This window comes from Hypoxylon fragiforme (genome assembly GCF_022984875.1).
Source record: "Hypoxylon fragiforme strain CBS 206.31 chromosome Unknown GGS25scaffold_3, whole genome shotgun sequence".
Lineage (NCBI taxonomy): Eukaryota > Fungi > Ascomycota > Sordariomycetes > Xylariales > Hypoxylaceae > Hypoxylon > Hypoxylon fragiforme.
In genome coordinates, this window is record NW_026054758.1 from 812,008 (window position 1) to 825,830 (window position 13,823).

Below are 13,823 nucleotides of genomic sequence, written 5' to 3' on the forward strand. Positions count from 1 at the left end.
GCACCCTTGGTACTGAGTCGGGTGCAAGAACGAGTGTATGATCACATGACCTACCTAAGTTAGATAACTTCGCAAACACCTTTAGAGTCATATGTAAAGTTCGTTCTTGCCTACATCTAGGTACCTAGTAGTCATTACCTATCGGTCCCAGGGTTTCTCACAAGTTCTCATCGATCGTATCTTCCAAAGGCATCTCAGCCTCAAAGCCAAAAGTATTGTTAATCAATCCTATACTAAGAGTGTTCCTAAACTTGTAGGGAGCCTGTTTTAAACAAACCCCTGGACGTCACTCAGATATCTAGGTGCCTACTTGGCATTTATCCGCATCATGTTCAATGGCTCAGACTGTACGGTGATCACATATTTCATAGCCTCCCAAAACGCTCTCGGGAATTCGTATTCAAGCCCACGAGGATGGCCATGTAGCCTCCCATCATGCGGTGTTACCACCAGAGGGAGGGGGGAGCGAAGCGTGGCGTAGGTTTTACATTGTGATGTCTTACACTCATGTCTTATCCCGGTAGACACCGAATGGGCACCGAGTCTGTCCTCCTGAAAGCCATTAGACAGTTCTGTTTAATATAAGCCCGAGAAGACTTCAGCAACTCACTCAACTAAACTATTCTTCCCCATTGCCACCAGTGGGTAGTGAGGGCTGCATGACCATGGCTAGTACAGAATACCAAAAGCACCGACTTGACCAACCCGGACTCGAAGTCGCGCAGCATAGCAACCTAGAAGTTATACCAAATGAGTCTGAATCAGGTCTTCAAGCAGCTTACATATCCAAACTACCATATTCGCTTCTACCAGAAGATGAGTACGGACATACGGGATTATCCCGAGCAGAAATTGCAACAGAATCCGCGGGGGATAACACAACCCACAATGCAGCAGACGATAGCAGTCCACGAGCCAAAGGAAAGAATATCAAGAAAATTTTTCTCATTGCACTCGGCCTTGCTCTAGTTATCGTTGGTGTGGTAGTTGGCGCTGTTGTTGGGACTGAACAGAACCGGTCGTCGCAAAGTACGGCAGGGCAGAATATAACACCTAACACTACAGATCCTAGGTAAGCTGATAACAACCCATTATTGATTTGGTCGTTGCTCACAAGATGAAAGTGGCTTAGGAGATGGAAGCTCCGGGGCGCGTATGACTGGTAGTTCTACATTTGTGACACCCGGCCTGTCGCCAACGGCCATCTCCTGGGGTTATCCTCACCTCGAAATATTTGCCGTAACACCTAATACTTCGAGCTCAATTCATCGTAAATACCGCAATTCTAACGCGACGTCCGATACACAATTCTTCCCCGAAGGAACAGATATGGAGGACGTGGGCGATAGTAGCGAATACAACAACGTGTCGTCTCTTGCTGTCAATCGTCGGTTAAAAGGTGATACGAATCAAACAGAAATTTACTTTAGTAATGAAAACGGTGCAAATTATCACGCATTTCATGAATCGAACGAATACTGGTCTGGTCTGTGGACGTTCCAGGATCATATGGTCGGCGCCCTCACCGAAGTACGGTTCACTCCGTCCCTTGGAATAATAAAGGTCTTCTTCTTAGACCTAGTTAGCTCAGGGCTTTCGGTCTTTTACTATCAGTGGGGCCCCGAAGAGGAGTGGGTTGGTCCAACGTCAGTTGTTGGGCCCCAGGTGCAACGCATGGCACCTTCGGTAATTGCGTGGAATAATGATAATACACGGCTGGATATGTTCGTGGTATCTAACTCAAACAATCACCTGTTGCACGCATCCTGGGATTCCGATACAGACCACTGGTCCGATTTTGAGGACTTGCATGGCTTCGTCACGACACCGCCAGTGGCTGTCTCGCGCAGTCCGGGAATTATCGACGTATTCGCTCTCGGCGGTGACTCGGGACTTTGGCACATCTCATACAATAATCTGAACGGGACCAATAGGGCCAACAATGGGACTTGGTCCCGTTGGAATCGCATCAGTGATAACAGGAAAATCCAGGGTCAGCCAGACGCCATCAGCATCACTTCGGATAAGCTGGACGTGTTCGCTTGGGGGGATGATTCTTCTCTGCTTCATAAGAGCTACGACAGCGCATCGCAAACATGGACGCCCGAAGACGACTTTGAGGTTCTGATAGAAGGCACACTTTCGGGGCCCCCTAAAACTGTGGATGATGGATCAGGCAATATTCATATATTCGCCTATGACAACCTAAACCGGCTGATTTGGAGGGTCTTGGGCCCGTCATTGTTAAATGGCACGACGGTCGTATTAGCAAATGTCCCTATGGGGTCTGGTTGATGTCATTGTTGAGTAGGTGTATATGTGGAATAGGGGACTCGAATGTAAAATAGATATTGGCTGCTTGTAATATCAATTGTCTGTATTTGGAATTGTGTTTATATAGAGCTCTTTATATACGACCATCTAACTGGTCGTATCAATGTCGAGAGAGAAAGGGCATGGTATCTAGTTTATAGTCGCTAAGATGGCGACGTGGGATACCCAGAAGGCCTTAATCTTGGCATTTTCCTCTCCTTCATCGAGGAACTATATGTTAGAAGAGTTAAAGGGGAGGCTTTGATAATCTTGTCAATAGAAGGTCCTAAGTTTACGATCATTGTTGAGGAAATAACTATCTTCCAAGGTTGTTAAGCACCTGAATTAACCCCTAATACCTAAGAGATGCGCACTGACCACATGGAATTCCGTGACCTATCTTATCTAATCATTTATTACTTAGGTGTGGCTGTCATTGGCCCCACATGACCAACTGCGCCCAGCTTATCGGGACGCTGGAGCTTTTTGTAACGGGGCTGGTTTTAGAGCTTCCCCGTTCCAATTCTGCCCATTCAAGTTCGCTCTGTAAATCTAACGTCAACGGTGGCTGGAGCTTCAACAACGTTGGTTTTAGAGCGAAATAACCAACCAAGCTTCTTCATTTCGAAGAGCTTCATTCAACTACCTCGACCCTAACTTAGTACCACCAAATCCTGTTATTAAGCCACCATGGATCCCCGAGAGTCTTCCTCCTACTCCATTGTGCCGAGGATTCGGTACAACACCATCGGTGGTGTCAATGGACCGCTAGTCATTTTGGATGATGTTAAATTCCCTCGTTACAATGAGATCGTTACTCTAACCCTTCCCGATGGAACTGAGAGATCAGGCCAAGTCCTCGAAGCTCGAGGTGAGTAACAGGAAAAGCCAACCAAATTAAATAACCAATCGCCCCGCCAATGCTAACAAGCCGTTTTCATTCCATAGGCAACCGAGCCGTCGTACAGGTCTTCGAAGGCACGTCAGGTATTGACGTCAAGAAGACGAGAGTCAAGTTCACCGGGCAAAGCTTGAAGCTGGGTGTGTCCGAGGACATGTTGGGACGTATTTTTGATGGATCTGGCAGAGCTATCGACAAGGGCCCTAAGGTGTTGGCTGAGGATTATCTCGACATCAATGGCAGTCCTATCAACCCCTACTCCCGAGTATGTATGTCCACTGTATAGAACGAAAAGTTCCCTGGCTCACCATGATTTAGGTTTACCCCGAAGAAATGATATCGACAGGTATCTCGACTATTGACACCATGAACTCAATTGCCCGAGGACAAAAGATTCCCATCTTCTCCGCGTCCGGTTTACCGCACAACGAAATCGCTGCCCAGATTTGCCGACAAGCTGGCTTGGTCCAAAAGAAGGGTGTCACAAACAAGGGTGTGCACGATGATCACGAGGAGAACTTCTCCATTGTGTTTGCGGCTATGGGTGTCAATTTGGAAACTGCCCGATTCTTTACCCGCGATTTCGAAGAGAATGGCAGTTTGGAGCGTGTCACGCTTTTCCTCAACCTTGCCAACGATCCTACGTACGACACATTGGATATTCTCTTTTTGGCTCATTTTGCATTTTGCTAATATTAGACAGGATCGAACGTATTATCACTCCACGTCTCGCTCTTACTACCGCCGAATATTACGCCTACCAACTCGAGAAGCACGTCCTGGTCATCCTAACAGATCTGTCCGCGTACTGTGATGCCCTCCGAGAAGTTTCTGCCGCACGAGAAGAAGTGCCAGGTCGACGTGGTTTCCCTGGTTATATGTATACTGATTTGTCTACCATCTACGAACGAGCCGGTCGTGTTGAAGGACGAAACGGTTCTATTACTCAGATCCCTATTCTGACTATGCCTAACGATGATATCACACATCCTATTCCCGATTTGACGGGCTACATTACTGAGGGACAGATTTTCGTCGATCGTCAACTATACAACCGTGGTATATACCCGCCAATCAACGTGCTACCGTCTCTTTCTCGTCTCATGAAGTCTGCCATTGGTGAGGGTATGACTCGAAAGGACCACGGTGACGTTTCCAACCAGCTTTACGCCAAATACGCTATTGGTCGTGACGCTGCAGCCATGAAGGCTGTCGTTGGTGAAGAGGCCTTGTCAGCCGAAGATAAGCTGTCACTGGAGTTCCTTGAGAAGTTTGAGAGACAGTTTGTCGCACAAGGTGCATACGAACAGCGAAGTATCTACGATTCGCTCGATATCGCATGGAGTCTCCTGCGTATCTTCCCCAAGGAGCTGCTCAACCGTATCCCGGCCAAGATTATCCAAGAGTTCTACCACCGATCTGCCGCAGACCGAAAGGGCAAGGGCAAAGAGAGGAACGATAAAGGCGTGAAGGACACGGACGGTGCGCCCCAGGAGGAGAACCTTGTGGACGTATAGTCGGTATAAGCCGTTGAGTGAGTAGGATTGTGTGACAGATGTGTATAGGTTAGTCGCACATGGCGGAGTACAGGTTACGTATCATCATTCAATACAGTAATTGCTTCATTGGCAATGCTGAGTTTAACGATAATGGAAGAGTATGTTTGTATGAAACCAAGTTTGGTTATCTTCGCTGTGCCTCGAATGAGTGAAATGTAATGATCTGTGTAAAACGTGTATCACGGTTCAACGTAAGGTTATATAGTCTTTGCCGGTACCTGGTGGATAGAAAGCATTTAGATTATCAAGGTGTTTGATCTTGATGAAGTTTGCATAAGTATGTTTGTAGATGCATCTGACCGCATGGTTCCGAGTCGACTTGACTCGGGGCTTGGAGATGCTAGAACAGGGTTGGCTTATATTACGTAGATAGTATTGCTAATTTGTTATGACATTGAGTGAGGATTCAGTATTTGTAGGTTGGGTATGGTATGGTATAGCTTCTCGCGAACTACTTCCCTATATACTATGTACATACATATCATGACCATTTCCTGGACTACCCACATAATTACTATTTACCTATTTACTATAGTATTTAGGTAGGTAGCTTTGTTGATCCCCTGCAAAAGAACTACATACCTACCTAGTATTCAAATAGCTGAGGAACCTGACATCAACTTACATGATATATTATATCATATTATAATATTATATTATAACTCACGTGAAATCCCAATATTCTGGTCTAATGTAATGGTGGGTGAGGAGAGAGTGCGGGGAAACATTGAAGTTCTGAAGGAAGGATGCATGTGGATGGATGAATGCGAATTCGAACCTTCGGCCCAAGTGGGCAAGGTCAGGTGGCATTCACCCCGCATTATGGGGCCCTGTAAAGAGCCCTAGGCATGGGGGGATTCGGGCCTTGGAATAAAATGCTTAACTGCCTGTAAGCTGGCCTGTAAGCAATCCATCATGTCTGTGTAGGTATGTATGGGGCATCGTCAAATTTACAAACCCGACGACGCGGGATCTAATTTCACACCCAAGTCACCTGTTTACGAGAACAAGCGTCAGTGGCTACTCTGGTAACAACCATGTGCATATCGAAAATTTGCTATCGAAGGGGATCCCTTGATTCAACCTACATACGCAGGTACATACCTACACCGTTAAGCCGAATATTAACTCAGTACCTGGTACATAATCTATTCTGGCCAGTGGCCATGCCGTCGAAATCCGCAAACACCAGGAATGAATGCAAGGAAAGCACTTTAGGTAAAGTATACCAAAGGTGAATATTCTTTTGGGGGGGAGGTTGGAGTGTCACAAGAATTATTCCCTCTCCCTTAATAATGCAGCGCCCAATCTTAAACTTCTCTCAGTGGGGAATCATCCTACCGGGATCGATTTAAAGCACTCTTCGATTACATAGATCTTGGCTGGGCTTTTCCTAGCTATATGAGATCTAATTGTGAATACGCTTCATGCGGGGTCTATCACAAAGTAGGTATCGATTAATTGTATGTCGATTAAATCCCGTTGGCTTTGATTTGAGAGTTGGTGGAAATACCGGACTGAAGAGCCACGAGTTGCCTCGAAATCCTTCCCATAAACGTACTAACCTAGGTATCACGACACCCATCTATGAAGGATCGAAGTGTACCTGCTAGGTTAGAACACATACCGCTTCTTCCTATTAGTTCCTAAAATGCGGAGATTAGGTATAACACGACCCGGACTCGTGGGTTCTACATATGTATGTCTAACATTGAACCTTGGGTACGTTGTAATAACCCGCAAACATTACCAGTGACATTACCGTACTGGACGAACAAAGGACCTTGACCTGGGTACAATTTACCCGAACATTCTTGGGGAATCTTAGCGGACGAATCACACAAAGTTATTGAGTATACAAACATCAACGACCTTCTACATTCGTACTATTCCACCACATGGCTTTGATGAGGACCAATGCAACACTGCTAAACTACTAGGTACTACGGTACTACCCAGTACTAACCGTATGTACTTACATGTTGCCTGTCAGTTACGTCGTTTACCCCAACTTTTCCTAAAGAAAGCGGAGTAGCTTTAGTGTACAGGGCTTCCCACAAAGTGCTCCACACTAAGTCCACAGGCTTAGCATAAACGGAGCTGGGGATCGGCCGGGGCTTATATGCAATAAGGTGAGATTAATCAAAATTCCCCAGCCCTACTCCCCTGTATTGTATTCCCCGTGTCCCCTGTATCCCCTGTATCCCCTGTAAGTCAACGTGATGACTTCCTTACGCGACCTCCATTGTCCAACCAAATCAAGTTTCGTCAGACTTGCAAACTGGGGGTAAAAAGTTCTTTGATGACTGAATTCATATAAGTTGTATTGAATCCTTCCCCCAGATCATCCTTCGACTTTTTTGGTTTCTTTCCCTCTCCCTCTTTCTGCCACTCTTACCTCGTCACCGTCAGTTCAGACGAGCACAAAGAAAGTGGCCCTGGGACTAAAGGCTGCATTGTCAACAAACCCAACTTGACTTATTCTCACCCCCAAGTTAAAATGCGTCTTCATACTAGTATTGCTTCCTTAGGGGCAGCACTCCTTCTCCCGCTTACCTCGGCCCAGTCTCCTGGAGGTACCGGAAGCAGCAATGTCACAAGCAGTCTAGGACCTGATGAGAATGGCTTCTACTGGATTTATAGCGAAGGTCTCTCAGCCGCCTTCATAACTTACGGTGCCTCTATCGCCAAGCTTTTGGTTCACGACCAGTACGGAATAGAAAGGGATGTCGTAGCTGGGTTTGACAACGCGACTGCTTACCCAGACGATAAAGCTCATCCTCATCTTGGTGGTGTGCCAGGCCGATACGCAAATCGGATCCAAAATAGCACCTTTGAGATTGATGGCCAGACTTATCATGTCGATGCCAACGAGAACCCCACGGCAGAAGCTCCTAATGGCGCCGACACTTTGCATGGCGGTCACAATGGCTGGGATTTCCGAGACTTTCAAGTCGTTTCTCATACCACTGACAGCATTACCTTTTCTATTGTTGACGCTGATGGCGAGGAGGGTTTCCCGGGAGAGGTTATCTCTTATATCACCTACACCCTCCACGACTCGACATGGGACTTCAAGATGGTGGCTATTGCAACTACAAAGAAGACGCCCATCATGCTCAGCAGTCATACTTACTGGAACTTGGACGGCTTTGCCAACAACGAGACCAACACTGTCTTGAACCACACCTTCTATCTGCCCTACAGTGGCTCACGAATCGGTGTTGACAACATCCTGATTCCCACGGGTGATATCGTGGCTAACAAGAAGGGATCCGTAAACGATTTCTGGAGTGCCCCGAAGCAACTCGGAGCTGACCTTCATCAGCCGGAAGCTGAGGGCAACTGCGGTTTCAACTGCACCGGTTACGGTAAATATGCCATTCTATTCTAAATTGACTTGAGAAAAGTAGCTAATACAGGTACCTACCATAGACACGTGCTATACCGTCAACCGCGGCCAGAACGGCCCCTACGACTGGCGCGCCGACGGCGGCTTCGTCGCGCGCCTGCACTCGCCGTGGTCCGGCATCCAGCTCGACGTGTATACGGACCAGGACGCGTACCAGCTGTACTCGTGCAACGGGCAGAACGCGACGATGCCGCTCAAGACGTCGCAGGGCCTCTTCGACAACGCCGACTTCCCCCGCACCATCCCCCAGTACGGCTGCCTCGTCATGGAGGTCGAGGACTGGATCGACGCCATCAACCACCCCGAGTGGCAGCGCGAGAGCAAGCAGATCTTCGGCCCCGGGGGCGACCCTTACGTGCTTCAGGCTAGCTATGTGTTCAGTGTTAATGCTACGACGTCTTAGGGAGGCCCATGCGGGGACTGTGGAGATGGGGATGGGTGTAGTAAGAGCACCAACAGCAGCAGTGGTAGTAGTAGTAATGATAATAAACAATCATCCTCCTCCTCCTCCTCATTTTAATGGTAACGGCGGTGGCAACGTTATGAAGTAGTCCAGAGGTAGTAGTGATACTTGTAACCTGGTACCTAATCGCTACGCGGTATCCTACGATAGGATAATGTGGGTATCAGTTTTAGGTATATACCTGTCTACCAATAAATACTGTAAACTTCCAAGGTTCCAAGGTTCAGTTGAAAAGCATTCCACTTTAGTACTAGATAGAATATATCTACTTACCTAGGTTACATCTCCGTATGAATTTAGGGGACAACATTCGATATTCACCTGGGCAGGTAACTTTGATGTTTGAAGTTACGGTGTATTCAATGAGGTGTACTTGTGCCTTTGACGACACGCTACATATTTAGGGGGGGGTAATAAACCCTTTATCAGGTAGATAGGTACCTGTACTTATGTCTAATGAGTGCTGTATTCTATCCACATCCAACCCTCCCATAACGAACCCTTTTTTTTTTACCTTTTTACCACCCCTCCACCCCTTTACTTCACCCCCACCGCCACCTCCTTCGTCCTCCCCAGCCCCTCCCGCGCATAATAATCCATCGGGTACACACCACCCCCACCGCCATCCTTAACACTCCTCCCCCAGTCCTCCCTCTCGTCCAGCGCGACCAGCGCCTCGTACGGCGTCAGCAGCGGCCGCGGGAACGCATACCCCCAGTCAATACTCAGCCGCGGACACGCGACCTGGACCCACGCGCCGACGTGCTCGGACATCAGCGCCAGCTTCGCGGGGAAGATCTCGCTCAGCAGCAGCGTCACGCACGGGATGCCCCGCGACGCCAGGCGCGCCTCGATGCGGGAGAGCGTGTGCGGGTTCCCCTGGCGGCCGAGCGAGCCGAGGATCAGCCCCCAGGTCTGCGCCTTCCGCGCGGCGGCGATGGCGGCGCGGCGCTGCGACTGCATGTCCGTGTGTCCGTACTCCTCGCGCGTGAGGATGCGCGAGTACGGGTCGTACCGGTACGCGGGCGTGGAGGGGTTGTGGATCATGATGCTCTCGAGGTGGAAGCGGCCGTCGCCGAGGTAGAGGATCAGGTCTACGGCGCCATCGGGGAGGCGCGGGGAGGTGCACCCGAGGATCTCGCCCCTCGAGAGCGGGGCGATCTGCGGGACGAGAACGGCGAAGCCGGCCTTCTCGAGGGCGGAGCGCACGCCGTGGATGGTGGCGTTGAACTGGATGGTGCCGACCATGGCGATGGTCTTGGGGGGCGCGAAGTTGCGCTCGACGGTGGCGAGCAGGTGCGAGGTGTCGATGCTGATGTCGACGAAGACGTACAGCACCTTGATCGTCGTCACGTCGACGGGGATCAGGCAGCTGTGCGCGTAGTGCACCAGCAGGTCGCAGCCCAGCGCCCGCGCCGTGTAGTCGTCGATGCAGCACGCGCCGTAGGTGACGTCGCCCATGATGAGGGTCTCGACCCCGGGACAGAACTGCGTTAGGATGTCGGAGATCGTCGTCGCGAACATGAGGAGCCCCTCCGGCATTTGCAGCGCTACGCGCTCAGACCCTGACGACCGGATCCGGTGGATCGTCTTCGGGATCTCGAACGAGTAGTTTGCTGGCAGCAGGGCGATCGCCTCGTGCAGTGCCGGGTCGTTGAGGATCTCCGGCGGCACCTGGTTTAGTAGTCTGGGTGCTCTCCGCGGTTGCGATGCTAGGAGGTTTGGGTTTTAGCAATTTTTGTCCTTCCCTTAAACCCCCCCCCCCTTTTTTTTTTTGTACTACTTTGGGGACTACGGTAGTCGCTCACCTTGGATCGCCCCATTTTCCCCTGTTGTGGAGCTACCAGCACCGCCGTGTTTGGCAGCAGTTCTCCGTCCTACAAATCTCTTCTTCGGTTGTCTCTTGTTATCAGATGATGGTGTCGCTGCGGTTGGTGGTTGCGCATGAGACTCCTCGATATCTGCTGCGATGCCTAGATCGGCTTGCGCACGGTCTTCCTCCATCGTTGGGAGGGGGGGGTGCAAAGGTGTGAAATGAGGTAGGTAGATATATAGTGAATGATAGTAAATGGTATAATCTATAAATTTCTCTTATTTATGTATGCCACTTGTTATTTAGGTAAGTATCCACGTGAAAGGCAAATTAAAATTATTATGAGTGAGTGAGATTAATTCATTGTGAAGTGCATTTTGTATTTTGTATTTTAGTGAAAAGCTAGAAGTCAGTCGTCAAAATATTTCGGTTGTGAATAGTTGCATATAAGCGGTTATGGATATATGCATGTATATTCACAAACTGGTTAAAGGGTAGTTCCATAAGCCAGACAAATAAGGGGTTAATGGTGACAATGCCATTTCAACAAATTCATTAAAGATATCGATGCATTCATAAGTGTCAAGCCATGAACCTAGTTTCATCAAACCATTTATTAATGACAGTAACGAAACTAACGATATACGAACATAATTCAATCAATCTTGCCCACCCGACTCAAACCGCAGCTGCATTAGCTGGCCGCACTCTTACTTTGATGAAATCAAAAAACCACACAGGTAGTGAATGTCGTAGTATTCTTCGTGAGAGAAGTTCTTCCTGGCCTTAAAAGAGCTAGCCGCTCAAAGCAAGCAGAAAGTCCAGCAATTACACCTCACTTAGCAAGGGTACCTGGCTCCAAGATATCAGCTTCGTCTCGTTTGGCAAAGCTGCCTGGTTCAAAGACATCTCCTTCATCTCGCTTGGCGAAACTCCCAGGCTCGAAAACGTCACCTTCGTCCCGCTTCACGGGAGCATCGGCCACAGTGTCTGGAGAAGTGTTAACATGAGAGGGCATTCATTCATCTCCTACGTATCAAGTATCAGGTATTAGGACACATACTCAATGGGAGTGCCATCACGGCGGACACTACACCGCATACCAGAAGGAAAGCGTTCTTCATCAGCATGTTGACGGAGGTGGGAGTGAAAGCTCTGGAACTTATGTGACTGAACAAATTCGGATGATAATCACAGTAAGATTTCACTATAGTTATGTTGAGGAGATTTGGTGGTTTGAGTTTCCTACTCAGAAGTCTGGAACTACAAACTCGAGTCAGTGGGTAGGGAGTTAAGCAGCTGATATGTATATGCTTGTCGATGGGTCCTAGAGGCTGGCTAAGCCGCGAACCACCAATATATTGGACAGTGTGAAGCCATTGGCTGTGGCAGAGATGTGATCACCAGACGTATATCTGCCTATGAAGGGATAGCATATCACACCGTATGTTTCTGTGTGACCCCCCTAGATCATACACCCTAATGCAGTCATCCTGTAAAAGACTCAACTCATAAGGCTGGCATCCATGCAATGTTGATCGCATTTCCTGATCAGGCTTGTGAGACGAGTACCGATATCCATACTCGCACGGTAATAAGCTCTCAGTTTCTGGCCATTGTTTAATGTCCAAGCTGCCCGTCGTAGCAGCAGCTTCATGACTGCCATTACTCAGTCACCAACTTTCAAGACATTTTCCTTGGCTTTTGCTAAGCTAGAGAAACAATACGTTACGATGGCTGAATACAAGGCACTTATGAGCGAAGAGCCCGATGATGAGTCCATATACCTTGAAAAGCAGCGACCCCCTAACCGTACTATATCCAATAGCCATGGATTATATCACTCTAAGCTATTTTTCATACTCATAATCATACTCTCAGTTTCCTCAATTTCATTGAACATTTTACAGCTTAGCTTCTACTTGATATCACTTCGTACCCCTGACCACGAAGATGGGCCTCACTATTCGAAATACGGTACCAGACATAGGCCCCCCTGATGACTATGAAGACATCCACTTACTCTTTTTTTGGCTCTCAGCTAGACTAGAAGATGACACCGTAGAGGTATTCTGGAACCAGAGCGGCAAATACGCCAACCCCGACGACGATGCCAGGGACCACCTCTGGGACGAGCTCGACATCGACTCGGGAGTCGTCGCCGTGCCAAAAACATGGGCGAGGGAGAAAGGGTTACCCGAAGCAACCACGTTTCCTTGGGATACCGACAAAGCGCTGTATTTTGTAAACGCCTACCATAGCGTGCATTGCCTGGTTAGTAGCCCCTGAACTCCCCTTTCCCTCATACTTCACCAACTCATCTATCCATCTATCCACCACACACACTAACGCTACCCACCAAAGAAAAACGTCTACCGCGCCTTCCGCGACCTCCGCCTCGGCCTGGCCCCCTCCGTCGGCCCCGCGCACGTAACGCACTGCCTCGACCAGCTCCTCGCCGACGTCTTCTGCCACGCCGACGACACGCTGCGCGCCGCCAACCGCTCGACGCCGCACGTCACGGCGTCCAACCAGAACCGCCGGTGCCGCGACTGGTCCGCGCTAAGGCAGTGGACGCTCGCGCACCCGGGGTGCTACAGGTATGGCAACCATACCCTGGAGGACGCGAGGCCGAGCCAGATCGCGAGGATGCGGTATTGTCCCGAGGGGAGTAGGGAGTTGGAGAGGGTCAGGGAGTATTTTGGGAAGGGGGGGGACTGGAGGCCGGAGGAGGAGAGGAAGTGGAGTTGGTTTGATTGAGGAGGGGGGGATGGGTTGGGCTAAGTACGGGTGTTGTTGTTCTTCGCGGTAGATGCTTTATGGTGTATTTGGTAAATTGCAGTATCGGAAGGCATGTTTCTCATTCCTGGTTTCTGGAGTTCTATAGTATGATGGTATCTGGAGTATCCTACTCAGTATTAGGTAGCTATTCGATTTCTCAATATTCTACGTATTGCTTCATAACCCTCGCCCTCTTTCTGAGGGGCCGCTGATTACCGAGCATAGCTCATGACTCAGAATGAACGAATGTGATAGTACATGTACGAAGTATAGACTGATAGAGTGAAACTTACACTGTGTCGTGGTTGCTCACAAATGGAGATCGGGCGATCGTGTTCTCGATTAGGCATAAGATTGCGGTTCGGTTGGTCCATTGCAACAGTGCTTCTTGAGGATTCGTAGTTCTGCCAATTCGCCGCCACGCAGCATAAAGGGTCTTCTCCACGGGAGAAGGCCGCCAATGTTGGCTGTAGATGATGGGGGGGGCTTGGTGTTGGCACACGTATGTGATCCTTCCGGGCGGATTGTGAGCACTCATGCGATGTAACCCACCCAAACGAAATCCAAGAGATCCAATACAA

The 13,823-nt window shown here is 49.1% G+C and overlaps 6 protein-coding genes across 6 annotated transcripts; 4 read left to right on the top strand and 2 right to left on the bottom strand.

Moving 5' to 3' along the window:
* The first annotated feature begins 67 nt into the window (after nucleotides 1–67).
* Nucleotides 68–2,645, top strand: GGS25DRAFT_480192 (fucose-specific lectin). Its single transcript, XM_049260065.1, has 2 exons — nucleotides 68–1,072; nucleotides 1,125–2,645. Exons 1-2 carry the CDS (start codon nucleotides 660–662, stop codon nucleotides 2,293–2,295), a joined length of 1,584 nt encoding a protein of 527 aa, XP_049118614.1. The 5' UTR covers nucleotides 68–659; the 3' UTR covers nucleotides 2,296–2,645.
* A 199-nt stretch (nucleotides 2,646–2,844) lies between these two features.
* Nucleotides 2,845–5,178, top strand: GGS25DRAFT_480193 (P-loop containing nucleoside triphosphate hydrolase protein). Its single transcript, XM_049260066.1, has 4 exons — nucleotides 2,845–3,184; nucleotides 3,262–3,479; nucleotides 3,533–3,858; nucleotides 3,918–5,178. Exons 1-4 carry the CDS (start codon nucleotides 3,004–3,006, stop codon nucleotides 4,729–4,731), a joined length of 1,539 nt encoding a protein of 512 aa, XP_049118615.1. The 5' UTR covers nucleotides 2,845–3,003; the 3' UTR covers nucleotides 4,732–5,178.
* A 1,804-nt stretch (nucleotides 5,179–6,982) lies between these two features.
* Nucleotides 6,983–8,689, top strand: GGS25DRAFT_169511 (galactose mutarotase-like protein). The gene is made up of 2 exons (XM_049256545.1): nucleotides 6,983–8,144; nucleotides 8,209–8,689. The coding sequence occupies exons 1-2, from the start codon at nucleotides 7,274–7,276 to the stop codon at nucleotides 8,586–8,588; spliced, it is 1,251 nt and encodes a 416-aa protein (XP_049118616.1). The 5' UTR covers nucleotides 6,983–7,273; the 3' UTR covers nucleotides 8,589–8,689.
* Nucleotides 8,690–8,982: 293 nt separating this feature from the next.
* On the bottom strand, nucleotides 8,983–10,856 carry GGS25DRAFT_169535 (putative diphthamide synthesis protein-domain-containing protein). The gene is made up of 2 exons (XM_049256546.1): nucleotides 10,457–10,856; nucleotides 8,983–10,360 (listed from the first exon to the last, which is right to left on the bottom strand). The coding sequence occupies exons 1-2, from the start codon at nucleotides 10,650–10,652 to the stop codon at nucleotides 9,186–9,188; spliced, it is 1,371 nt and encodes a 456-aa protein (XP_049118617.1). The 5' UTR covers nucleotides 10,653–10,856; the 3' UTR covers nucleotides 8,983–9,185.
* A 159-nt stretch (nucleotides 10,857–11,015) lies between these two features.
* Nucleotides 11,016–11,922, bottom strand: GGS25DRAFT_480199 (uncharacterized protein; the record flags this gene model as incomplete). The annotated part of the gene is made up of 2 exons (XM_049260067.1): nucleotides 11,525–11,922; nucleotides 11,016–11,451 (listed from the first exon to the last, which is right to left on the bottom strand). Coding segments are annotated over exons 1-2 (218 nt in total), but the record flags the coding sequence as incomplete, so codon positions are not given.
* Nucleotides 11,923–12,086: 164 nt separating this feature from the next.
* Nucleotides 12,087–13,557, top strand: GGS25DRAFT_480201 (uncharacterized protein). The gene is made up of 3 exons (XM_049260068.1): nucleotides 12,087–12,438; nucleotides 12,503–12,735; nucleotides 12,826–13,557. Exons 1-3 carry the CDS (start codon nucleotides 12,117–12,119, stop codon nucleotides 13,219–13,221), a joined length of 951 nt encoding a protein of 316 aa, XP_049118619.1. The 5' UTR covers nucleotides 12,087–12,116; the 3' UTR covers nucleotides 13,222–13,557.
* Nucleotides 13,558–13,823: the final 266 nt, after the last annotated feature.